This window comes from Scleropages formosus, chromosome 12 (genome assembly GCF_900964775.1).
Source record: "Scleropages formosus chromosome 12, fSclFor1.1, whole genome shotgun sequence".
NCBI classification, from domain to species: domain Eukaryota; kingdom Metazoa; phylum Chordata; class Actinopteri; order Osteoglossiformes; family Osteoglossidae; genus Scleropages; species Scleropages formosus.
In genome coordinates, this window is record NC_041817.1 from 29,308,909 (window position 1) to 29,336,236 (window position 27,328).

Consider the following 27,328-nt stretch of genomic DNA (forward strand, 5'->3'; position numbering starts at 1 on the left):
CGTGCGACACGTGTTCCGCCAGTAAGCCAGGCAGCGAGGCGGTCCGTTACACGCGGGCGGTCGTGCGCTCGAACCTCTGCGGTGCGCTACCCGCACGTGACGCTGCGTTGCCGTCGAGCGCAGCAGCGCGCGTTTGCGGAGCCGACACGACGACTCGAGCGCTTATGCGCGCGGGACTGGTAGGCTGATGCCCGTTGCTCTTTTTGTCACATGTCAGCTGCTGCGCGCCTGCCCTCGAAACACGGTAATTTTACTGTTGTGGAGTAAAGAGTTTTCTGGAGCCGAGCAGCGTTCGACAACGGCCGGTTGGTGAAGAGCAGTGCCGCTGTGCGCCGCCGTGAAAAACAAGAGATGCGCACACGCACACAGAGCCAGGCAGCAGACACACCCCATTTTTCCTACCTTTTTTTTTTAACAACAGCACGGCTGGAACTGTGTGATGGTGGAAAAATCAGTGACGTCTCTCTCACGCACACACGCGCACACGCACGCACCAGGTTTGCTCCACAAAGCTTTGTATCGCGCTTGCAATGAAATGAGTGAAAAGAAAGATCCGACAAGGCAGAAGCAGCCGGTCGGGTCCATGTGCGCATTACTGTAAATGTGCGTATGCCGCGTCTGGCCGTGGGGCAGCGAGAGGCTCCGAAAGGGGCTTTTATCAGCTGACGCTCCGGAGGAAGCCGGAGCCGCGCGGTCCCGGCAGCTCCGAGCGACGGCGTCCACTCGCCGCTCCCCCGGCGCGTGCGACTGCCGACGCGAACGGCTTCTTCCGCTTTAGCGTGAGACCGGTCACGTCTCGGAGCGACCGGGTGCCTTGTTCGCGCACCTGTCGCCCGGAGGAATCGCCTTTCTACATTTCTGTGCGGTTTCTGGTGCTCGAAGCACGACGGCCCCGTTGCCCCGTTGCCCCGTTGCAGCGACGTGCCGTTTGGCGCACGGCTTCGGCCGAGAGTCCGCCGGCACTTTCAGAGGAAGGAGAGAGGCCGACGTTGGCAGAAAGGACACCGGCGACGGATGGGCCGGCGGGGGGCGGAGTGCTAGCGTCCAGAGCCGACGGGGTAGAAATGACCCTGCTGCGTAAATGGGAAAATCACCGTCAGATGCTTTGGAGAAAAGGAGGAGTGAGAAAGATGAACGGAAGTAGATGTCCTGAGGGTATCTGACGCGTCTGCTCTCTGAGAGCGGAAAGGGCAGCAAACGGGGCACTTTACGCGGCGAAAAGCGTGACGACCGACAGTCGAGACTCGGAGACGCCGCGGCGAGCGCGGAGCGGCGGCCGCGGCGACTCCTGGGCGGAGAACGAGCTGCCGTCTCTGGTCCCGCAGACACGCAACGTTGGCGCCGGTTCCGCCCGAAGCGACAGCTCCGGACCCGCTGAGCCCCGGGAGAGCGGAAGGGCGACATCAGCGAACGCGGTCAAACCCCGCGTCATGAGATCTGCAGTGAAGCCAAACAACGTCTGCAACTATATCTAATGATTTCTCTCCACCATTCTGTGTGCGTGCGCAAGTCAGGGGGTCCCGCAGGTCCTGCTCTCCCTCGCCGGCCGGGAGGACCGATGGACGTAATGGACGCTTGCTTTTCTTTAACGAGCCGCTAGTCGTTGCGATGCACGGCAGCGTCTCGGTATTTTTATTTATTCATTTCTTTGTTTATTTGATGCCTTTGTCCAACCTTGGCCACCGGGCGGCGTAGCGGTTACAACTGCCGTCTTGCGCTCAGAGGACTCGGGTTTGAACCGAACCTGCTGCTGCAGTACCCTTGAGCAGGTCATTAATGGGTAAATCGGCGTAAGTCGTGCGGAGACGCTTTCCGTTGCCGCGGAGACAAATTCTTGGACGTCCCGGAATTCCACGTGTCGCGGTGTCTCGCTGTGACGCCGTGGCCTGGAAACAGCGGTCGCGCCGTTTCTGCAGCCCATGTGTGCGTGGAGGCACCGCGAGGTCCCACGTTGGACTGAAAGCGTCTTTCTGTCCTCCAGCTTCTGCCGCGCTGCTCCGTGTGTTTCGCCGTGTCAGGCCGACGCTCGCGTGGACTCCGCAAATGGAAATGAGCCTCGATGAAGTTACACTTTTTTACAGTCGCTTCGGCACCAATAGCAGAACCTTGATGTCATTTCTCAAAACTCACAACCGATGATCAAAATGCACATTTTTCTCAAAACGCTTTTTCCATTTGATTGGACACAATTCGCATAAACCCAAGATCGTTTGTCCACCGAACTAAAATCACGTGTTCAAAATGACACAAATTAACATCAAAGTATTCCCATATGAAAATGCAATTCATACATTACATCTGAGATCACCGTCTATTCATTCAATTCCAACGATCTATCAGGTGATACAACTGCTCAAAATGATAAGTCATTGTTGTGTTACTCTTAATACATAGTTTTATGGAGACTGACGAAGCATATTCCAAATTTTAGATCATGAACGTTTGAGGATAACGAGATACACACACACACACACACACATTTTCAGAACCGCTTGTCCCTTACGGGGTCACGGGGAACCGGAGCCTACCCGGCAACACAGGGCGTAAGGCCGGAGGGGGAAGGGGACGCACCCAGGACGGGACACCAGTCCGCCGCAAGGCACCCCAAGCGGGACTTGAACCCCAGACCCACCGAAGAGCAGGACTGCGGTCCAACCCACTGCGCCACTGCACCACGATAACGAGATACATGGACACCAATTACTGTGGAACACGAACCCGTTGGACTACGTCGCTGTATCTATGGATGTAACATTTCGTCATCATTTTATGCTCCCATGTACGACTTTTCCAGACCGCGTTGTCAGATTTGACATTAATGCATGTATGCAGGCCCTTGTAATTGCTTTTCCAAAACTGCTGACGCATTACTGATGGTTGGTTTCACGCTGCGGTATATTTGAGTATATAGTGAAACGAGCGGACAAGTTTGCCGACTGTTACACGCGTGCCGAAAAGGCACCGAGTGTCACCAAAACAGCCGTACCGTGTTCCTTTTGAAAGATTCTGCGCGCGTCTCACATTTCCGTGCGCATCGCTGCCTGCTTGTCGACATCCCTGCGTGGATGTCCGATCGCCACCTCCGACTCAACCTCTCCGAAACAGAGATCCTACACCTCCCAGCTGGACTGTCCTCCTGTCACGATCTCTCGATCAAAGCGGACAACTCACTCGTTTTCCTACCTCCTCGGCTACAAGTCCGTTCTTCTCTCAGCACATCGAAGTCACAACCCGGACCTGCAGATACTTCCTGCATAACATCCGCAGGATCGGTCCTCATCTCACAACTAACTCTGCCCAACTACTTGTCCAGGCCGTGGTGACGTCCCGTCTGGATACTGCAACTCTCTCCTGTGTGGCCTTCCTGCTACTGCCATCAAACCTCTACAGCTGATACAGAATACCACGGTACAAGTTGTGTTTGACTTGCCGAAGCGTTCGCACGTATCTCCTCTACTCGTTTCGCTGCACTGGCTTCCTATAACTTCCCGGATCAAATTCAAGACCCTGGTTATTGTCTACAAAAGCATCAATAGAATTGCTCCCAAATATTTACAGGTCTTGATCAACCGCTACACCCCAACCAGACCCCTTTGCTCTTCCGCATCTGCTCACTTGATGGTCCCGCGCACGAAAGGTAAAGCACGGAGGTTCTCGGTTCTGGCTCCGTTATGGTGGAACGACCTCCCCCTCTCACTCAGAACTGCTGAATCTCTGTCTACATTCAAGAAGGCTCTGAAAACTCACCTTTTCCAGACTCACTTCGCCCATCATCTCTCCAGCTCATGTAAGGTGTAAATGCTCAGGCACAGTAACTGTATGATCATCCCCAGATAAACCTTTATACAGCCGCTACTCCTGTATTGTTTGTAAATGTTTGTTTGTGTACCTTACAAAAAAAAATGTACAAAGGTGATCAAGATTCATCTATCCTGAGTTTTATGCACCTACTCGAGTGATGAACATCAGTGCATTAAGTGGAAGGTAACAAACTAGGTTTACTTAAGAGTCACATGTCTGCAGCCATGTCTCTTTCTCTTAATGTAATGTACACAATGTATTTTTGCTGAGATGTACGTCGCTTTGGACAAAATCGTCTGCTAACACATGTAAATGTGAGAAATGCAGACAGCGAGGTCGCTGGGGACTGAGAATTTACAGGTTTGTTCAGTGTCAAGGTGCCTGTTGTGAAAAATTGCCCCAAAATTCTACATCATTGTAATCGGTAACTGTCTTTTTAGAGGGCGATGGAGTCGGATGCTGATAAAAAGCATCGCAAATTCATCTTTTTGGATGAGGCAGGGTTCAACCTGGCTAAGGCAAGGAGGAGAGGCCGGAATTTCACTGGCCAGCGGGCGACCATCCGAGTACCTGGACAACGTGGGGCCAACATCGGCACGCGTGCGGCTATATCGGAAGACGGTGCGGCGGGACGCAGACCTCGTATCGGATCACGGAATTCATCTCTCCTCGTCACGTTCCCCGATGAGCTGAATCAGGTGCGTAGAGCTGATGGTGACACTCACGTCACTGCGTGGGATAATGTCAAGTTCCATCTCGCTCCAATGGTACAAGCATGGTTTCAGCCCCATCCACGATGTACCACCCTGTACTAACCCCGCACTCTCCTTTCCTTAACCCTACCGAGGAATTTTTCTCCATATGGAGGCGGAAGGTATGTGATGGGAGCCCTCGCCAACAAGTCGCTTCGCTCTTCTCCAGGCCACGGACGCCACATGCGGTGACTTGAAGGCAGACCGGTGCGAGGCCTGATTCGCCGCATCCGGAGATTCTCCCCGAGACCCTGCGGCCAAATCCGCAAGACGGGGTCGATGGAAATATAGGAGTACGGTAATCGGTCCTTTGTTTGGCTTTTCACAGTAAGTGGGGTGAGGAACCCTGCAGTCGACTTTTTACTGTACCGTCCTTTCTTTTTGTACCTAATTATTTTTTATTTGCTTGTATTTGAGGGGGGCGCGGCGGCGCAGTGGGTTGGGGTTCGAGTCCCGCTTGGGGTGCCTTGCGACGGACCGGCGTCCCGTCCCGGGCGTGTCCCCTCCCCCTCCGGCCTTACGCCCCGTGTTGCCGGGTTAGGCTCCGGTCCCCCGCGACCCCGTATGGGACAAGCGGTTCAGAAAATGTGTGTGTGTATTTCATCAGTAAATTAAAAATTTTCTTTGATTCCACTGTGTCTGTAGTGTCTTCTCTACTAGTCCCTGTACAGTGATGTACTTACATGTGTCGTCGTGGTACTACATGTATCACATATTTTGTACTACAATATTTACTCACTGCACGAACAAATACACAGTAAAACTCTCGCCATGGTGTGTGTGTGTGTGTGTGTGTGTGTGTGTGTGTGTGTGTGTGTGTGTGTGTGTGTGTGTGTGTGTGTGCGCACGCGCACCTCGTCGGCTCACTGTTGGCCTCCTCTGCTCTGCGCCTGCACAGCCGCCCTCACCGACGAGGAGCCACGTGGCGCCACTGGCAGTCATCACTGCTGCCTCTTGATCCGTCAGCCACCGTCGACACACGCTCCGCTTCACCTTCTCCGTCTCGAGCTCTTCCGGCTCCCGCTCGGACGCATCAGCTCCAGATGTGCACATTCCAGAACCCGGGCCTGCAGCTGGAACTGATTACGGTCACGTTCAGCCAACGCCGGGCCTCTCCTGTGGGGGATGGACTGCGCTGCGAAACCCAGTACCGCAGTGCCAGGTACAGCAGAGAATCCGTCTCTCTGTCTGTCTGTAGAGAAGTAAGCACATTTGGCTGCTTTCTTTCTAGAACTTTCCAGGTTGCTGGTTGCTTTTCTCACAACCATAGAGAGCAGCAGTCTGACAATGCACTACTGTCCACATGTGCAGTGGTTTTCAAGAACAGGTCTGATGGTGGGCATTTCGAAAGTCGCTATGAAAGATGAAGACGACACGAAGTGAGTAAAAGAAGGGTAAACCCAGTCATTCATAAACTAGTCCGTATCCATGAAAAACAGATGAACCGTCAACCAGAATGTGTCCCGAAAAAGACCGTGTTGCACATACTGGCTTCTCCCACATCACATCTGGAAAGCATCCTTCAGCAAGAAGGTCCAGATGTGGTCCCCCTTCGCAGAAGGACGATGACCCGCTCTTTCATCCGGCTGTGCTGCACGTGTTTCATTAAAGATCAAAGAGCTTCATCACCGTGAGGCTCGTTGTGACTCATCCTCTCATATATTCATTGAAGTCATGCTATCATATAGTCATTCACTGATTTCTTTGCGTTATTTTACTGACGCTGGTTACATTAACGTGTAACGACTCCTGTAAATGCGTCTTACATATGTGTTACATATGACGTTTTGTCGTTTGTCCGAAGGTCAGCGCTCAGCGCGTCGTCACAGTCGAGCGCTCTGTGGACGACGCTGCGTTGTGTCCTATTGCATCTCGTGCATTTTGGCTCCAGCGATTGCGCACAAATTATTTATGGACATGTGGAACAAATATGGCAGGAGAACAGAAAACTGCACACAGTCCTTTGAGTGGCACCAGAAGATGCGACCTGTCGGCGGTTATGAATTACGAACTACTGACGGCACCAGCAGCCAAACTACGCGAATCAGTCAATTCTGCAAAGGGCAACGAGAAGCGCCGCCGCCGAGGGACACGACGAGGTGAGACTGTGGAGAACGTCCTTCAGTGCCGCGTCCCTCGTTGTCCAGCTCCTCACCGGTCCCTCTTGGCGCCGCGTTTTGCTCCGGCTCAGTTTGTGCAGTAAGTTGTGTTAATGCCTCTCGAACGTGTTTGTTGGAGACCGGCTGAGGATCATCGAGTGGTGCGACAAGCCACACCCCCCTAAGCCACACCTCCATCGTTAAGAGGAAAGGACCGCCAGGTGCGGCCAGAGAAGCCCATTAAAGACGAGTTCAGCTTTGAACGCCGCTCTATGGAAATGTTACATGTGGTTGATGTAGTTTGGGGGGGGTGCGGCGCAATGTTTGGTTACGACCGGTTCTCTGCAATGGATTGATTCTGAAACGGACGTCAGCGGCAAGGTTCCCACCGTCCAGAACAGTTCATTGCGTCGGTTTGGAACAGACTGACCATATGACACCACGTATGGTTTGTGTACAACACACTTCTTTATTAGAAATTTACCTTCATTTTTCACCAGTATGAACATCTCTGTGTCTGTAAATGTGTAATAATAAGTGTTTTACTTTCGCCAAAGACGCAGTTTTGCACCAACTGCAGGTGCCCGTGGTGGGAATTCGCTGAACGAGAGCAGCCCCAGCGAGGAGCTCCAGTCCCGTCGCTGCGCCTCCGGCTGGACACCTGCACGCAGCGAGAGACTCTGGAGGGTCTCGGTTCCCTTTCGAGACGGGTGAAAGTGCCCCTTCGGAAAGAACACCACTAATAAGTGTGTGGGTTCAAAGCCCCACAAGCCAGAGGAAAGACCACAATGGACAGGCTGCATTGGATACGGTAACTTTTACTGGGGGAACAGAGGATGGGCCAACATCTCGATGGTGCCCCCATGGAGGTCTGCTGGAGAAACGGAAGCTGGAGCCCATTCAGCGCTGTCTGTCTCAGGAAGAACGTCACCTGGTTTAACAAAGTAAACAGGAGGCTTCTGTGCCCAGAACTGTATTTCTTATAGACCTCGCCGAAATAACCGTTTCTGCACCGGTGGACGGCAGAGAAGGTCGAGGAGAAGGTCGCCCATCGGACATCAGAGTCCCACAAGAACCCTCAGGGGTCACTGAAATGGCTAAATACAAAGTGCAGGAAAAGAGTGGTTCTCATCCAGCAGTGAAGGACAATGAACACAAAGTGGGCTCTACGCACACACTCACACACGCGCACGTGCAAGCTGAACTGGGGTCAGGGCTTTTCAGTGGCAATTTATCTCCATCTTCTTGTCAACAACCTCAGTCTGCCACTAACATAAGTGAGAATATGAACTCAAATCCTACAGGGTCTACATAAAGTTATGCATCAGGTAAAAAACGTGTCATCACCCCCCCCCCCCCCCCGACCCTCTCGGCACCCTGTCACAGGAGGGACACCCTCCTGGAGACGGTGTGGTGGAAGACGCCACGCAGCAGTGATGGGTAGTCGGTTGCCCTGAACAGGTGCCGGTGGCCGTAGGCTACGTCGTAGGGTCGCCCGCGGCTCACCAGGGACCGCAGCGTGGACTCATTGACCGCGTCGCCCACGGTCAGCACGTAGAGCTCGATGCCGGCGGCCTGCACGTCACGCACCCGTTTCTCGACGTCGCTCTCGGTGGCGCTCTGAGAGCGGCCGTCCGAGAAGAACAGCAGCTTCTTGACACGGTTCCCGCTGCGCTTGAACCTCTCGACAGCGAAGCCCAGGGCAGCCGGGATGTCCGTGGCTCCGTTCCGGAAGGCGACGCCATCGATCTGGCGAGACACCTGAGTGTAGTTGGAGGAGAAGTCGGCCTCCATGGTGGCGTCGCGGCTGTACTGCGCCACGGCCACACGGACCGTCGCTCGGCCTGTCCGCTGCGCTGTGAGGAAGCGCTCGGCGAGGCGCTTCACAAACATCCTGCTCGTCTCAAAGTTCCTGCTGCCCACGCTGGCGGAGCTGTCCATCATGATGGTGATGTCCGTGTCGGCCCCGAAAGAAACTGCAGCACGGAGAAGAGACAGAGACTGTGAGCCACGGCAGGGAGAGCAGTTACTGGACGGATCATTCGCATTAGGAAAAGTCTGAATTCTTACTTGGACATTTGTAACTGGGGCAGTTCTTATCTGGAAAATATGACACAAGAGCAGAGTGATGTACAGCATGGCACATAAAACAACTACTTGATGAACTGCAGGAGGCAATTTCTCAGTAAATTCACCTCGGAATAAATACACCCCTTCCTCACATTGGGGGGTTACATAGTATACTGTATATAGTTCAGTAAAATGTTGCCATCGGTGAGGGTGTCCACTGATGGACAAAAACCTTCTGGGTTTGAGACCCAGAAAAATGCTGCTGTCCTGAATAATAGGTCTGTTGTACGAAAAGGAGGGGTCGATATTTCCGGAAGCTGTCGCCGTGGATTCTCGTTGGACAGGACCCCGTGACCCTGAGGGAAGGGTGCACTGCAATGAACGCACACAACACGTTCACCTTCCATTACATTCACTGGTGCTGCGCATGTAGGATGTCTCAGCAACTGAGTTTGAAAGGAAACCCTAATCCCAAACCCAAGATCCAATGCAAAACCAGTGCGTTCTCCCACACAGAGATCCTGCTGAGCACTTCAACCTGTTCCTTCTATAGAACCATTACGCTAAAGTTCCGGTCACACGTGAGCTTTCTGTCCACGGGGGGAGGGCCTTCAGCCGCATTCATAAGCAATGTGGTTCTCCTCATCTTCTCCACTAACTGCTGCGGAAAAAAGTGCCAGAGATAGAGTAACGGTGCCGCTTCGTTCAGGCATCCCCTCCTGGGCACGCGCAAGCCAAGATGCCCCTCCCCCGCCATGGACATGGACATGGCTCCAAGCTCAGCTCCCTTCGCCCGAGCTCAGCCAAGCTGGAAAGAAAACATACCTTTACAGATCTGCGCAGTGAGGTTCTGCAAGAAAGAGTCATGAAGCAGCTCAGCAAAGTTCTTCAGCACGAAAGTAAAACCATTCTCCGGGCTGTTCGTGCACGCCACGTCCTCCAGCTGCTCCTGGTTGGGCACTCGACCGCTGTAGTCCATCACACCCAGTCCACCCACCTTTCAGGCAAGCAAGACCACATTGGAGCTTCTGTGCAGGAAAACCAGCATAGAATGTGCTCAGGGCGACACGTCTCAGGCTCTGTGGACCTACCCGGATGCCCTTGTCACACAGCACGCTGAGAGGCACTTTGTCCCTGGTGATATCGGAGCGACCGTCTGTCAGGACCAGGACCACACGGTTCTTCTGCTTAAGTCGGCTGATCATGTTAGTCAGGGAGAACTGTAGGGCCTCGCCTGTGTAGGTAGCCTCTGCGAGCCACCGGAGATTTTTCACTGCTCTGCAGACAAGCAGGAACATGTGCGGTCCTGTTACACTGCTGCAGGTTACCATGTTCTTTGCTTCTCAAGAGAGTGTTCCATCTTATTCTCATTAAGTGTTAAAGGAAATTTCACAGAGTCGTGGGAGACATGCGCACTGTTTCAGTTCAGGGATGGTTCTGATGTTGGCATCGTCCAGCCGAACGGCTTCCTGGGCATTCTCCCCACTGTACTGCACAACCCCGATCCGGGAGTCGTCGCCTCCAAACTGGAAGTGGAAACAATGGGGATGGTGGAGAATGCGGAACACAGGTGCTGGTGATGTCAACCACACAAAGACAGCAAGCAGAGCTGGTAGCACAGTAAAAAGAATAGCTATGGTAGGGCTAGAGACAAAAGAGCAATCACGGTCAAGGGAACTGGTATTAAGGTCGATGGAACAGTTGATACAACTGGTACTAAGGTCGACGGAACTGGTAATACACTCGATACAACTGGTATTAAGGTCGACGGAACTGGTAATACACTCGATACAACTGGTATTAAGGTCGACGGAACTGGTAATACACTCAATACAACTGGCATTAAGGTCGATGGAACAGTTGATACAACTGGCATTAAGGTTGACGGAACAGTCGATACAACTGGTACTAAGGTCGACGGAACTCGTAATACACTCGATACAACTGGTATTAAGGTCGACGAAACTGGTAATACACTCAATACAACTGGTATTAAGGTCGACAGAACTGGTAATACACTCAATACAACTGGCATTAAGGTCGATGGAACAGTTGATACAACTGGTACTAAGGTCGACGGAACAGTCGATACAACTGGTACTAAGGTCGACAGAACTAGTAATACACTCAATACAACTGGCATTAAGGTCGACGGAACAGTTGATACAACTGGTACTAAGGTCGACGGAACTGGTAATACACTCAATACAACTGGTATTAAGGTCGACAGAACTGGTAATACACTCAATACAACTGGCATTAAGGTCGATGGAACAGTTGATACAACTGGTACTAAGGTCGACGGAACAGTCGATACAACTGGTACTAAGGTCGACAGAACTAGTAATACACTCAATACAACTGGCATTAAGGTCGACGGAACAGTTGATACAACTGGTACTAAGGTCGACGGAACTGGTAATACACTCAATACAACTGGTATTAAGGTCGACAGAACTGGTAATACACTCAATACAACTGGCATTAAGGTCGATGGAACAGTTGATACAACTGGTACTAAGGTCGACGGAACAGTCGATACAACTGGTACTAAGGTCGACAGAACTAGTAATACACTCAATACAACTGGCATTAAGGTCGATGGAACAGTTGATACAACTGGTATTAAGGTCGACAGAACAGTCGATACAACTGGTACTAAGGTTGACGGAACTGATAATACAGTCAATACAACTGGTGTTAAGGTCGATGGAACTGGTAACACAATCGATACAACTGGCATTAAGGTCGATGGAACTGGTAACACAGTCGATACAACTGGTATTAAGGCCAACAGAACAGTCGATACAAGTGGTATTAAGGTCGACAGAACTGGTAATACAGTCAACAGAATTGCTATTAAGGTGAAAGGAGCTGGCAATAGAGTCAGTGGAACTGGTATTATAGTCTACTAAGAAGGTAGCACAGTCAACAGATCTGGTTAATACAGTGAAAAGTTCGCATATAACAAACTTAAGAAAGAAATTCACCCTGACTTGCTGATCCTTCATCAGTCGGTCAATGACTGTAATGATGAAGTCCTTGGCGATTTCAAAGTTGTTTGCACCGATACTCTCAGAGCTGTCCACAACAAAGGCCAAGTCCAGTGGGCCACACTTGCACTCTGGGAAGAAACTCTGTTTCATACAAACTTGCTGACAGTCAACAAACAGATTCATGTGACAAAAAACAGGGAAAAATGAAACTGCTTCCAGGCCAGTGAATGACTTATACACTCACCACAGCAAGCTGTGGAAAAACAGGAAATGCGAAAGGGTCAGATTCATTATAGCTGGTTACAACTGCAAATGTGTATTTTTTCTGCAACTTGTGACATGAGGTCCTGTTGACTGATGACAACAGTCTCATAAGGTCATATACTGTTCTGGTTGTTTTTTTCATGATTTTTCATCACAGCACATGTATCATTTTTAAAAAATATGTGGTTGGACATCATTACAAATGAAAGTTACAGAAAGTTTCCTTTTCATTACTGAAAATTCCAGCAAACAAGAAGGGAAACACTTGAGTGAGTCTGGCTGGGGTGGATGTAGAAAACACATGAGAAACACTTACAGCACATCTTCATGATAATATCCAGGATCTCGCACTCCTGCAAATGAGGGTGAGAATAAAGGTATCTTCAGTGTGGATAAACTGACAGATCAGTCACTGAGACAGGCTGCAGGTAATGTGAAGGAAGACCGTAAAGCTAAGAAACAGCATATTGTTCTCATTACTGCATGGTTACACAAGAGAACAGAATGCAGCCGCGCTAAATCTCCATAAACCTGCCACATTGCTAAAGCTGATCTTCATGACAGACTGCTGAGCTTAAGTGTCTCTTTGTGAGTTCAGCAGTAGTATGGAGCTTATTATGGGAAAGTGTGTGTGTGTGTGTGTGTGTGTGTGTGTGTGTTTTGCACTTTGTGAGCGTGCCTACAGCCCTGTCACTTGTGTGTGATGACTTTCTGTAACATGCACTTACATCTGTGCCTTCTGGGCCTGGGGGTCCAGGGGGTCCCTGGGGAGAGAGCAGTTAAGCCTAGTCATTAACTCAAACGTTATATCAGCTCCTCGAAGCAGAACCCCCACGCCCACTCGGGAGGCCTGAACACGGTCGTCGACATGTTGCGACATGTCCAGCCCTGACGTGTCCGGCGAATCACCTGCCGCAGGCCTCACCAGGGCACAAAGAGCACCTGGAAGAGAGCACTGGGCACCTGGTCCCTCCCACAGTCCCATGGCATCCCGGTGAACACTGAGGGGCAGAATCCCACCACCCTGTGGACTAGTCTGTGCTTCTTGGGCTTCCTTCTTCCCATGGCACAACAAGGACTCGAACCCATAGCAATTTAGCAAAGTACAAGAGGGGAGTCCAAGAACCTCGGATTAACGTGCACGAGCAAGTCATATCTGAAAGAACTCTGAGCAGACGTACTGCATGGACGTACTCATATCATCAACTATTTTACTGTGAATAAGACGGGCATCTGATGACCTCTTCCTGTCATGAGAAATCCGGTTAAAAGGTACCTCGTTACTGAAGGCCAACGTGACGTGAGAAGGAGAAAGTTCTAGAGCTGCTGCTTGAGTCCAAAGCTGCATATTCCCTGGACAATGGACACTGTGCGTCTTTCTTTGTGCAGGACAACAGGCTCCTAATGACAGGTTGAGCCCAGGCTTCACACCACGAGTGTGCAGCAGAAGATACGGCGACCAGCCTGTCCTTCACAGAAATAGGAGAGGCTTCCATGGTCTAACTGCTACTTACATCTTGGGTCTTCACAGAAAAACAGGTATTCCAGTCATCCAGCCTGTCCAAATATGCTTGTTCTAAACACTAAAAATACTTTTATGGTGCTGGTGTGGCTTCAGCGAGCCCTCAGTCATTGTACTCGGTGTGGTTTGTGATGCTGCGGCCCTGAGCTTTCGTGACCCCGTGTTTATTTGTGTGCTCTGGATCCCCTCTCAGCCCAGCCCCAGCCCAGCCCCAGCCCCCAACCCCTCGGTTCCCATACTCACAGGCCTTCCCTCAGGCCCTCGGTAGCCCTTTGCTCCTTTGGGGCCTGGACTCCCAGACAGGTCGTTCTGCAGGACACAGATACAAGCAGAACACAGTAAGGAAACCAGGAGACCACGTCGCGTGGAAGTGGTAACGAAAGGAACGCTTGAAATCTCAGTTTACAGTAATGTCTCATGTTTCACGTCTCGAGGAGGACTCTGGAGGGAGACTCTGCCAGCTTATGGAGGTACAGTACAGAACAGAAACGATTTTTTTTTACTTGTATAATGACCACAGCTTTGACCGCATGGTGAAGGAAGGAGCCCAGGAAGTGCTGAAGGAAGCAGCTCTGGGACGGTCCCCAACAGCTAGAACAACCGGGACTCACTGGACAGGGTGTAAAAACGCTGGTCCAGCTTGAGACAGAGACGTCGCACTCTGTCGTGTCGCATCTGCCCCAAACTGTGAACGTACTCCGGACCAAAGGGGCCGAGATCAGAACTCAACAATCGTGATAAACTGTGCTGCGTATGAAACCAAAAACTCATCCCTTCAAGATGTTAGAAAGAGGAAAATACTTTAAACCAAAGAATTCCCAGCTGGGTTTCATTTTCTTGTGTTTGTTTTCCCAGAAGGCCTCTGTCCTCTGACATCCTTCTGCTCGCTGCGAAACGTATGGCTGCAATTAGACACACGGAGTCTCAGTGCCTCACTACCAGCCTGAGGGTCTCGTAAAAACAAAAGATCGAGGATTAGAAGCACATTGAGGCTTACGGCCTACAAGACCAGTATCTACAGGACCTGATCACCCCAAACACCCGAGCGAAAGCACAGAGCTCCTACACTTACAAGCATGCAAAATCGGTAGTCTACAGGTTCTCAGAGTGGAACAAGCTCCTTGTGTCCCTCGGAGCTGCTGAATCCCTGCCGGATTCCAGAAGGCTCTCAAACCCATGTCTTCCAGTGCCACTGATCTCTTGATCTCCTGACAGCTCCATCAATGAGTGCAACAGCATGTGCTATGATTATCTATAAATTTGCTATCTGAATGTCACTTCAACAGGAGCTACTGCAGGGGTGTGAACAGCAACATGGTGGTGTCACACACACAAGCTGTGAATCCATAGTCCTGTGTGTGTGTGTGTGTGTGTGTGTCTCATTGTGCGTTGATGATGCACCTTGTTTACTTGGAGACATATGTTGTTTTGGAGAAATCCACCTGATAAAGAAATAACTCTTGAAGGTCCTCTGTGCTGCAGATGCCGTTTCCTGCTGGTTCCATTTTGTAGTTGCTAAAGAATTCCACAATTTGCTGCTCTTGGCAGGATGGAAACGCACTTTAAAGCTGTAAATCTTGGCGTTGTGGCTCGGTACTTACACTGTGTGGAACATGTGACAGTGCCATGAAAGAGGAGTCCTGCTCTCTTTGCTTGTCTGTGTTCAGTTTCTCAGAGAAAATCATGGATCAGATTGTAAATAAACATGTGACTTAAAGGACTCATCTGAAAGACAGTGTCCTCCACATCTCCTTCCTCCACCCATCTAGCCAGCCCCAGCAGCTTATGCCCCCTTGTCCCCAAGACAACCAAACACAAACATTTGCACTTGTAAAAATACAAGCAGCAGAGCCAGAAACTGAGTAAAAAATATCTGCACCTTGTTTTACTCAGCTACATCACCACAAAGACACGAGGAGGAGTCGACAAAGAGCACCACGGCTCACTAGGACAAGACTCACATCTGGCCCGGGGTCACCTGGCTGTCCGTCGTCTCCTTTGGGACCCGGAGTGCCCATCGATCCCTGGGGGAAAGGGAGTTTCCTTGAGTCACAACTGCTTACTGTTTGATGGAAGCCCGTCTAGAACGATGATTCCTACACATCATCTCCCTCTCAGCCGAGTAACAGCGTTTGCACCCAGACAAAACAACGCCTCTGTCTGTTGTCCCTGTACCACGTCTGCCTGCACTCCCATACAGAGGTTCTATAGCAAGTGAGAAAAGACGTACCGGCTCGCCTGGGTCTCCTCTAGGGCCAGGGTAACCCTGTGGGGCAACAAGGTCAAAGTCATCACTCTCAGCTCATGACCTGAGCTTCATTGCTGCCTCGTCGTGACGTTACTGCACACCAAGGTCACCATGACTGCACTTTCGTGTCTAGATGTTTCAGTCTTAAATGTTTTACTTGGAATCCGTGGCATCCTTGCGTCCCGTTTCCTGGAGTCCCGTCTTCTCCCTGCGGACAGAGAGGACAATGCCCTCCACGTGAGACATTTTGTGTATTCGAGTTCATTCTCAGGGCGCTGCATCTTGGGTACAGAAAACACGGTGGCACGAGTGGCCCTCAACATGCTGGGAGAATCGCTTGCCTTAGCCTCACACCCCAACTCAGCATATCGCAGCCTTTTCGTATCTCATGGGAACCGGGACTATCTCTGGGAGACGTGGGACAGCGTGAACTTTGAGAAAGAGCAGGAGAAATGAAAGTGCACCATCTAACGCTTGGTGAAGAACGATACGTCTCTCGCCCCGTCTCAACATGTCCGTGCCAACGTATCTCCTTCTTCTGCCCCCCAGGTCACGTCTCGCCCTCTGAGAGACTCACCCTTTCACCCATGAGTCCTCGGTCCCCTGGGGCGCCCTTGATTCCTCTCGGCCCTTTTGGTCCCTGCAGGAGGAAGGCACAGCCTTTTAGGAGCCAGTCCACCAAGAAGGGAGCAGCACATGAGCATCTCCGTGTTTTCAAAGGAAAGCAAAGCGTGACGGGACATTAAGATGTGGGCTGCTGGTGCGATGCTGCATGTCCAGAGCTTTAACAGCTTCACCACTTGGGCATGAGCTGGGAAAGGTGGTCCTCACCCTGCGTGGTCCCTCACCTCTGGTCCCAGGGGGCCCTCGTCTCCGCGGTAGCCCATTGGCCCAGACCGCCCGGGTTCGCCCTGCAGCAGGAAGGCGCCTTTTACGCACACGTCTCACAAATTGTAACCTGAATGTATAATTAAACGCTACTCTTTCACAGTATTCTGGGTAAAAACTCTCAGGGGAAAGACTTGGAGCTGCAGGAGAACTACCAAACATGTTATAATGCACAGATTGCACAGATTCAAAGGGAAAGTGAACTAGGAAGATGGAGAAGAACAACACAGCCATTCGCTGTGTAACAATCCAAAGAATCGCCATGAGCGTTGGACACACATGTCCATGTCCAGTGTAGTCAATAGTTCAGACCGCCCGAGGTCCTCGGTGGACACTCGAACCGTTCTCAAACAAGGTTGTTTTGGGTTTTCTGAGGTCTGCGAATGAGTCAGAGACCAAAAATAACGACCCTGTTGTGGGTGCCTGTGGAAAGTGAAATACTGTTTACTTTTATTGGCTCTCCAGTGATGTCTCCTCCTTCCCAAGAGCAAATCTGGAACAGCACAGTTTTCTGCCCAAAGAAGGTTCTGGGGGAAGTTTCTCTTCTCTCCACTCCCACATTTTTGGTTGCTTTTGGGGGCAGATAATCATCCATAATCCCCACTCTTCCAGTCTTTAGACTCTTGACTCTTCCTCACTAGATGTTGCAGTGAGAGTCTAACTGGTCAAAGTGTCTGAGAACAGCAAACACACAACCAGGACGTGCTGGTATCGCAGACACAGGCGGTGTGTGAAACGCTGTGGGTTTTGAGGTGTCGCCAGTCCTTGATACTCGGCCAATGTCAATTCCTTCCACAACTTGCATTTTCATTGCAGTGTTATGAGCAAGACAAGTGAAGATGCATCAGAGTTAAAACAGCCAAAGGGCACTGGATCCAAGAGAAAGTGCGAAAGGGGTTCATGGAAGCTCAGTGCATTCTGGGATCGCTGGCCCTTCATGCTCCCGCCATATGCGTGACAGTATGTTAGGGTTCGTGCACTAAGAAGGGCCTCGCTGCTGGACTGGTTCTGTACCAGTCTCATGGGTTCTGCACTGGACCTTCGAGCAGACCTAACAAGAGAGCTTCCCACCGCGAGGAAACAGCCACACTCTCAGGCCATAAATACCAGCTCTCTAATGCCGTCCATCTGGAGCCCCTCTGGCTCCTCAGAAGAGCTCATAAATCCACTCTTAACTCACATCCCACTTTCCTCCTCTAACCCTTCCTTTCTTCTTTTTCCTGTACTTTTCTTGGACACCACTTGGCCTGTATCAGCTCAAGAGGTCTTTCAACATGCCGCCTTTCTGATGGGATTCACTGCCTGAATCTATGCAGAGCTCACGCGTGACATTTACATGTTTAACGCTCCCGCCTCGGAAGCTCCCACGATAGGGAGATCGTAGCGTCACACGACCACTTGTCGACTGTAGAGAGCGAGACCTCTCCAGTGGTCGGCGGTCAAGGTGTTCGTGGGGTCATTCGATGCCGAGCTCCTCTTACCGGCTCTCCACTGGGCCCCGGTGAACCTTCGCGGCCTGCCTCACCCCTGGGACCGGGCTCGCCCTGTGCAACACACACACACACACACAGCTTGTGACACAAACACTCATTCAAACACACAAATACACACTGTGGCTTGCATTTGATATGCTTCCACCTTTAGCAGAGACAGGCTTCAGCACATGGTACCACATCTATCCTTGGACAGAGTGCACAGAGTGGGGGACAAACCGCGTCTCCTTTTGGTCCTCTGCTTCCACGGGATCCCTGCTCGCCCTTCTCTCCTGGCGCTCCCTAGGAAACACCAACAGGCGCGGTGGTAGTCAGTGGGACACAGGGACAAGGTATTCTAACTAGCGCTCACATTCAGTGCAGATTTTTTTCAATGCCGCTTTTACTCTTTCACCGCGGGGTCCGTCTGGTCCTGATGCTCCCTGAAACATAGAATATCGCTATGTCATTTTCAGCAAAACAGAACAAGAAGAGCAGACGTGCTGTGCAAATGAAACAACAGGGAGAAAAATACGTGATGAAACTCCTACATCATCTCCTCGCTCTCCTTTGTCACCATTGGCACCTCTTGGTCCTCCCGCACCCTGCAGAAAAGACAAAGATTAAATTGCATTCCAAATATCCTCAGGAGGCTGGACTGCAGGAATAACATGTAGACATACCTGTCCTTGCTCCTTCCCCAGCAGGTGAGATTATACCCGTCCACGTTCCCATACAATGTAAAGCCCACCAACTGCACCCTCTTCATGCACAGGCTGCTCCTCGGCCTCAGCCTCTCCTATCCCCTCTCCCAGTCCAGCTGATGTTGCCCCAAAAGGTGTGCCCACCTACTGGAGGTTATCACGTGTTCCTTACCTTGCTCCCAGAAGGGCCGTAGTCTCCCCGTCTCCCTGGCTCCCCAGTCCGCCCAGGTTCCCCCTGAAGAAGAAAGCACACCGAAGTAAAAGCTGTTGTTTTTCAGATTTGCAGATGTGAGGTTCGGGTTACGGTTAGAGTCTGTTGGACCGCTACCTTTGTGCCTTTTGAGCCGTAAGGTCCAGGGTCCCCCTTGGGACCTGGTTCTCCTTGTAACCCCTGGAACAAAAAGTCACTTCTAAGCAAACAGGACAAACAACCCAAATGTGAAGCAATGCAACAAGTGAAAGTCTGCATGTTTCCTCTTTGGATGAGCAGTGACAAGCACCTTCTGAAGGAGGAGCCATTGAAACATAGATGGAGATGAACATGGGAGAGGAATGCAGGAAGTGCACATTAAGGCACATTGCTGTCACTGTGAGGATTCAAACATGCCATCTCATGGAGGCCACATGCAACCCAGCTAAGCAGCTGGACTAAAATGTGAGTGTGAGGCCAACAGTGACCCTCAGGACATCCAACCAAAGGATCAAATAAGTTGTAGTTGACTCCTCTTTGAGGGAACTTAGTTCAGCTAAGATCCTTTTCTTGTAGCTTTGTGTCTACTGCCTCCCCCACAGTACCGCTGATCCTCAGTCCCTGTGAAACCGCTGTGCTTGAAAGACAACAGCGGATCCATCATCAAAAGATTGAGCGGCGATCATGAAAACGAGGTGCCTATAAAGCTGTGAGGCTGTTGGGAGCTCTTTCGATGTTTGTAGATCACTGAGCTCTACAAACATGTTGTGTGTTGTGTCCTTTACAGCAAGTGGGCTGAGGACATGGATGGGCTATTCTGCAGATCCAGCAAACAGAGACACTCTAGAGGATTAGAAGACAGCCTCACACCAACCAGGACTGTCACTCAGCACTTACATCTGGTCCTGGAGATCCTTTGCATCCAGTAAGTCCTGGGAATCCAGGCTCACCCTGCGGTCACACGAAAGAGCCAATGAACACGGGACTCACTGTACTGTATCTGCTACTGAAACCTGCTTCCCAAGCTAATACATTTGAACAGCTGTGAGAAAAACATTATGACACTTTAGTCTGCTGAGCGCTGGGTGCCGCCACTCAGGTGCAGGAGAAGCGTGGGAATGCGGCAGCTCGGGGCCCACCTTACGTCCGTCTACCCCATCGATCCCGCGCTGTCCTTTGTCTCCCTGAAGAGAAAGAGAGAGGAAGGCAAGCAGAGTTCAGCCGCTCACACGTCGTGCAATGGCAAGGAGCTCGACGCCCGGACCGAGGCTGCCCCGCTGCTGGAGAACTCACCTTGAATCCCTTGTGTCCTCTCTCCCCCTGGGGACACAAAGAGGTGAGTGAGAAACAGTGCAGGGCATTGTGGGAGAAGAGCGCAAACAGGCGCGGCACTAGGGGGCCACCGTCGCTTCTAGACACGAGACAAAGCGCTCTGTGATGCGACTGGCAGGAAGTGCACCCTGCAGCCTAATGTGAGCTCTGTGGACGAACGTGATGAGAACATGAAGAACGAGGACAGGCGTTACCTTCTCTCCCCGTGGTCCTGAGTCTCCCTGCAAAGGAGCAAAAAGAAGCACCATTTATTAAAATGTCTTCATGTTGACAAGGGAAAAGGGAACCTTGGAGCGCAACGGCACTGGGGCAGTCGGGGGGACGTACCTTCCGTCCCTGGTAACCGGGTGGCCCGGGATCCCCAGGACGGCCCTGTTTTCGGGAGAGAAACACAGTTACTGCACTGTACCGCGATGCAAGTTCGTTATCGGTAGATGCTTGTGCTTGTCCTGTTGCTGTCCCCTTGTGTCCTAGAACCAGCCCGCAAGCATACCAGAAAATGTGCCGTATCACTGGGAATTTGGGCAAAAGCAGCCCAGTTTGTCTCACAGTAAAGGACTCAAAAACATCGGAACTGGAACACGTTCCTATGACCGCTTTGGCAATTCTCTCCGTCAGCGCAAATTTTTGCTTGTGGAGCATCAGTCCCAGGTCACACTTGTCCCATGTCTCAGTGCGCTCCCACCGACCACAATCGCATGGCTGTTCCGTGAGCCACCGTGAGCAGCGCTCCTGTGCCCAGGTCTCGATGGCCAGCTTCACGCTCACATGACAGTGAAGTGTACGTGCAGCCGAGAGTAGCGTGACCTCGTCTGGACGACCGGACACGTTCAGCGGTCGGATACCGACTCGCCCAGAGGCAGAACGCACCTTTGCATTGAATGCTTTATTAAGACGTACGTTCTGTGACAACTTTTGCCCCAAAATCTGAGAGGAGTGACAGCAATCTGCTCACCATGTCTCCAATGTCTCCCTTTTCTCCCGGTATTCCCTGTCTGCCAGTCTCACCCTGTCAGCAAAAGAGCAAAGTTCTTATATCAATCTTGTGAGCTACATCTGTTGTATTTATCAAATAAAAGGGGTTTTACGAACCACAGGCACCACAATTAAGCCTTTTTGAGTTATAACCGCATTTGCGTGATTCTCTGTGTGGCATTGCTCACCTTCGACCCGGTGTCCCCGTCTGGGCCCTTTGGTCCTCCTTTGGCCTGTAAACACAGAGAGACACACGTGTCCACAGCCTGAGTCTTAGTAAAACTTACCACCCATCAGCTCTCGCAACACGGTAAACCTGCACGGTATTCTGGACTCAGTATGGATAAACCTGCATGCAGCTCAGTAGTTTTTATGGTTCATCAGTCTGGTTACTCACATGACAATCGAAGGAACAGCACTGGAAGGAGAAGAGGAGAGGAGGAGAGATTTAGTGAAGTGACACATGAAAACATTCAATCGCTGAAGAAGTACAAAAGGAGTGACGGAGCCATACCACGTCCTTCGTTTCGTTTCTCTGAAACAAACAAGGAAAGGAAGACAGGTCAGTGTGGATCCGTATTTTCAATACTCTTCATGCAGAAATAATGCACGGATTTCCTCCCGATCAACGCGTGTTCGGTCACGATCGCCTGCTTCGTAACATGGCGTCTCGTCTGGGGCCGAGGTGCGGAAGGGCGAGCGAGGTGTGCGCAGCCACTCACGATGATGTTGATAATGTTGTGGATGGTCTTCAGCTGAACAGACTTCTCCTTGTCAGCGGCGGTGAAGTTCTGACGGTACTGGGCATCGGTGGCAATGACCGAGAGCCTGGTGTCCTGTCAAGTGAACGACGACTCAGAACCATCAGCCTTGTGATTTACCCTGTCCATCACTACAGCACCGTGAGAGTAACACTACTTTCATTAAACCGCACCATGGTATATTACCGTATGCATTAGCGTGCCCCGCGCCCCTCTGACTCATGTAGCGCCTACCTCCTGATCAGGAGAGATGGCCACAGCAAACACTTTGATGCCGTGCTGTCTGGCCTCATTGGCAGCTTCCTGCAGCCCGCCGCAGGGTTCCTTGTATCCCGTCACCGGATGGCCATCTGTCACCACTACGATATACTTGTTCTCGTTGTAATGTGAGCCTCTGGGAACACAGAGAGTGGGCCATCCTGAGTAATGCTGGAGAGCTTCAGGGCTTCTTACCGCAGGCCCAAAGCAACAGACCAGGGTGCCCAGGAGGCGTTCATTCTCATCCCATCTCTTTGCAGCAGGAGCTTTTTGTTTTCCTCTCCTCAACTACCGCTTGGCTCACCTGGTTACTGTTTCTGAACCATTGTCTTTGCCTTTATTTCTGTTTTCTTTCTGTGTCACTGTTGAGAAGAGCGCTCTATAAAAATGAAGGGAACCGAACTGAACTGTTTCTTGCTGTACCAGGGAAGTACGAGTGGGTCGTGGAGGCAGCACTCACCCCCCGAGAAGCTCCGCCACGCCTTGCTTGATGGCGCAGTCTGTGTGGGTGCCCTTGCCAATGTAGGAGATGGTGTCGATGTCTCTCTTCAGTGCGGACCGTTCGGTGCTCAGGTCACTCAGCTCTCGCACCAGTACGATCTCGTCACTGTAGTGGAGCGCACCTGAGTTCCACGTCACAAACCGGTCACATGGCTGTCGTCTGGCAACCCCACAGTAAACAGCGGGAGCGTAATGTAAGTGAGCATCTACCTTGCAGTTATGTCTTTCAAACACATATGCAAATGGTGTCTGCAAACCCCAGCTGTGGCTACACTCCCTTGTCTGTCTTGCCCATACGAGAATGTGAAACAGTCAAAATACATCCTTGCAAAGTTTTGACATTTTAAACATATTGGGACATTTTAATGCTATTGACGGGTTAAGGCGACTACAGATGTCATGACTGGACCATAGACTGAAATACTGGATCTGCCTCACGGATGACGTCCACACCACGGCTTTCGACCCACGCTTTCTTCTTCACCCTTGACTTTGGATTTGCCCCCCACACCACAAACCACCTCCAGAAATAAAAACCACACTTGGGTCCTACAATGTGCTCTGGACAGATGAGGCAAAGGTGGAGTTACTCGGCCACAAACGATTAAAAATGGTGATAGGAGCATTATGGCATGGGGCAGCTTTGCTCCTTCGAGGTGTTAGGGTGCTGCAGCTTGTGAATTCCAGAACGTACCAAAGAAGACCGGAGGCGAATGTAGAACTGTCTGCCTGAAACCTGACGCCTAATCAAAAATGGGTCTTCCAGCGGTACGGTGACCTGAAACACTTTAAAAATCCTCAACTGGATGCCTTGAAAAGAGAAAAGGGACTTTTGGAGTGGCCAAGACAAGGTCTGGGTTGGAAAGTAATTCAGAAATTGAGGGGAGACCTGAAGTGACCCCTGTACGAAGAAATGCTCCACACACGAAGCAGCTGAAGCAGTCCGGTGTGGAAGAGAGAGCCAGAGCTCCTCCTGGCCTCCTATACGAGTCAGAGGGACAGTTATGAAAAGTGCCTACATGGAGTTATTTCTGCTCAAGGGCGGCAACTCAGGGTGCTGAACCAAGGAATGAACTCACTTTTTCCACCATAGGAAACTGCATTTCTGTTGAATTTGTAGATTATATAATTGTTGTTGAAGATGTAATTCCCATTTTATGTGTTAATTGTTGTTCCGTTAATCCGCTGAGCAGGTGAATGAGGATCATACACCCACGTGTGTTAACATATTTAAAATGGCTAAAGTTTCCAGGGGATGTACTGGCTTGTCCACATCACTCTTTGTTACAGCTGCATTGTGAACAGCAGAACACTGAACAACATTCCACTTGTGCACGAGAACTCATACAGTTTCTTACAACTTGAGCCTTAATAAGACCCTAGAGCAGCATGGCAGGATTGCAATCGCGTGTAAATGACTTTAACATGTACATGTCTTTCAGCTCATCGATGAAGCTCTTGGTGAAGCTCTTGATCTGGTCAATGTAGAACTCGGGGGGTTTGGATCTCAAGGCCACGCTCTCAGATGTGTCCAGAACAAAGAAGAGGTCCACAGGACATTCTGGAAAAAGGTATAAGAGCAGTTAGACACTAGAAATGTGGTTACAATGACCTTTAGGCAAAAGGTTTGAAAGCACTGGAATTCTACGGAAAGGACTCAATGTCTCCATACCGGAAGGAGATTGTGTCCTGCTTCCACTGCTCAAGGGACATGGAAGGGGGTGCAAGATACAGCAGTTAGTCAAAGTAAGATGTGACTGAGTTCATATTCATGATACGGTAATTTCAGTTACAACAACCTCTCCGTCTGCAGCACAATTAAGAGCTTCAAATAAGGATGAAGTACGAAGTCCGTGGGATGTGGTGCACATTCTCAGTGCACGGGACACCTTAACTGTGTCGACCACACAACACAGGAAAGTAAAATTCCCAGTGGTGGACAAAGTATCAGTGTTGATTATTACAGTGTAATTTTACAGTATTATTTACAAAAAACATCACTGGTGAAGCTCATTAATATGTCACCAATGAGAAGTACTTCATATATCGTATTTCACCACACTGTATATATCTCGGTAAGACGGAAATCCTCCACCTGCCCTCCATCTGCCGGAAACTCCATCAAGCTGGACAAGTTGCTAATCTCATATTCTTCATTGGGTTAGAGTCTGGGAGTAAAATCAACAGATCAATAAATCAACCGACTTCTCCTCTTCTCTCAGCACACCGATACCACAACCTGGTTCTGCAGACTTTTCCTGCAAAACGGCTGCAGGATCCGCCCTCATCTCACAGCACACTCTGAACAGCTCCTGCTCCGGGCCATGCTGATGTCCCCCCCTGGACTACCGCATCTCCCTCCCAGCTGGTCTCCGTCACCAGACTCAGACTGTGTGCGATGTGGTGCAATGAGCTCCCTGTGTCCCTCAGGACTGCTGAGGGTCAATGTGTGTGTGTGTGTGTGTGTGTGTGTGTGTGTAACTGTTAGTAACATTTTTATCCTCTTCCCTCGATTTTTGATGTCCTATGTGTATAAGACAATGTAACAATGCAGTTCAATAATAGAGTGTGACACAGCAAAATGCAGAGTAATAATATGGTATAAAACTGTGCAACGCAGGACGGCCAAAATGCATTTTAATGACACCAGGTACTGTACCCATGGAGAAGATGAACAGTGTGTTACTGTGTTACCCTGACTCATGCCAGTACATTGCATGGTATTATTTTACACTTAATTCCTCCTTTGTGATGATTAATTGTCACTTGTCTGTAACGAGGTAAAGATGAACCTTGAATTTTTCTCTGATCCCCTCTGTATTCATCACTGCCCCCTCCCCCCATATTCTGTGTGTAACTACACTGAGCCGCCCCCCACCTCCCCTGACACACACACACAAGCACACACACAGACGCAGACACACACGCACGCACGCACAGAGAGCTCCTGAGTAGCTATTACACCCCTCTCCCATATGAGGCCAATGAAAATACTTCAACGAACAGCACAATTGAACAAGAAAGGAGTAAAATCAGAGTACAATCAGTGTGAAATCTCAGACGCTCATAAATAACGTGACTATCTGGGTTTTTCGCGTCTAAACTTCGCAAACGCGACAGTCGATAGTTTTTCATCTTGAAGGAGCTCAGCTGGCAGCGAGAAGAGGAGAACGAGAAGAGCCAAGCCAAGGGGGGGTCTGTCTCCGACCCTAACCCCGACCCCAAGCGTGAGCGCGAGGGGATGACTGAGAGACAGACAGAGGCGCCTTTCCGTTGCTTCGTAGCGCAGTCAGGAAACGGCTGCTGAGCGCAACTCACCCTGGAACCTGGGCACCCTGGAGAGCTGGGCTCGAGACTCTCCCCAGAAGGAGCACGAGAAGATCATCATGAGCTGGAGGAGGGAGTCCGAGAGCATCGCGGCCACGAGCTCCGAGTCCTCGTCGTGCAGGTGGACGCCGGAGAAGAAGGAGGAACCTGGACGCGAGCGGAGCCTCCAGGAGGAACCGAGGAAACGTGGAGAAGATGCACTGAGGAGAAGGAGGAGGAACAGCAGGAGGATCCGTGGAGGGAGCGGGAGGAGGAGCGACAGAGGGTGGAGTGAAGAGAGCTGGTGGAGCTGGTGGGGTCGGGGGGGGTGGAGACAGATGGTGGGACGTTGGAAAAGAGATGATGCAGACGATGGAGCGGGTGGAGCTGGCACGATGGCTACAGCACTGAAACGTTGTCAAATGTTGTCTCAAATTTTGCCGAAACTCACTGTCGGTGTTTTACGCTCAAGTACTGCGGTACACCCGTATGTCCTCCTCACTTATTTACTGTGTTCCTCAGCAGCCCTCAATGGCATACCTGTCTTACTGAATTATGTGATGGTGCGTTGGCAAGCCTTTTGAGCTGAGCTGAGGTCATCAGCTGAGTTTCCTGAACTGTGTGTCACTGCACGCACGCACACACACACACACACACACACACACACATTTTTATTTTCTTTGACCTCCTCTATAGTCTGACTCTTTTTACCATGGTGGCTCAGTTAACTCCACGCTCTCTGTCAAGTCCCACAGCAAAACATGAATCCCAGTGGGGTTCACACTGATCTAAAGGCAGTTCATGGAGGGGAGAGTGTTGTGTCTCTGCCAGTGTCACACCCCCACACCCCACATGTGCTACTCCCATTTAATACTGAATGCTCTAGTGTTCCACTGTGTGGCCAAGATCCACAGAATCCTCACAGCAGTGCTCCTCCAGCCAGAACCACCATTACTGAGTGGAGGACCAGCTGCCTCCAGGAATGGGAGGCACTGTGCCTAGAGCAGCTGGTGTGCAAGCCTGGGGGTCTTGGGGAAGGAAAAGCTCAGGAGAGAAAGAAAGAAGGCTTGGAGAAGCTGAAGGAAAACTTCCTAGTCATTGAAGGTGGTACTCACAGCAGATGTTGATGTTTTATGGTGTGTTTTAGGTTTCTTACCCCAGCTCTCCTGAGCCTTTGTCCCAGCCATGT

General features: G+C 50.8%; 1 protein-coding gene across 1 annotated transcript; it reads right to left on the reverse strand.

The window, feature by feature from the left end:
- Window positions 1-7,096: 7,096 nt before the first annotated feature.
- LOC108930292 (collagen alpha-1(VI) chain-like) lies at window positions 7,097-27,328 on the reverse strand. Its single transcript, XM_018745486.2, has 36 exons — window positions 27,296-27,328; window positions 26,152-26,449; window positions 24,265-24,394; window positions 22,793-22,993; window positions 22,309-22,468; window positions 22,036-22,149; window positions 21,828-21,848; window positions 21,711-21,731; window positions 21,502-21,546; window positions 21,294-21,347; window positions 20,666-20,710; window positions 20,533-20,559; window positions 20,300-20,326; window positions 20,146-20,190; window positions 19,904-19,957; window positions 19,145-19,207; window positions 18,989-19,051; window positions 18,664-18,717; window positions 18,520-18,555; window positions 18,353-18,415; window positions 18,122-18,184; window positions 16,601-16,663; window positions 16,330-16,392; window positions 15,910-15,960; window positions 15,735-15,770; window positions 15,466-15,528; window positions 13,748-13,813; window positions 12,711-12,746; window positions 12,299-12,335; window positions 11,963-11,971; window positions 11,713-11,846; window positions 10,139-10,248; window positions 9,814-10,000; window positions 9,548-9,719; window positions 8,723-8,752; window positions 7,097-8,628 (listed from the first exon to the last, which is right to left on the reverse strand). Exons 2-36 carry the CDS (start codon window positions 26,246-26,248, stop codon window positions 8,033-8,035), a joined length of 3,036 nt encoding a protein of 1,011 aa, XP_018601002.1. The 5' UTR covers window positions 26,249-26,449; window positions 27,296-27,328; the 3' UTR covers window positions 7,097-8,032.

Bases quoted from the DNA above. Each gene is read 5' to 3' on its own strand.
- LOC108930292 (XM_018745486.2), bottom strand. From the start codon at position 26,248: ATGCTCTCGGACTCCCTCCTCCAGCTCATGATGATCTTCTCGTGCTCC. The intron at 19,052-19,144 runs GTAGCGGTCCAA...TTTCTTCTTCAG, and splicing joins ACGGCTCAAAAGGCACAAAG to GGGGAACCTGGGCGGACTGG. The intron at 8,753-9,547 runs GTATGTTTTCTT...CATATTTTCCAG, and splicing joins CACTGCGCAGATCTGTAAAG to ATAAGAACTGCCCCAGTTAC.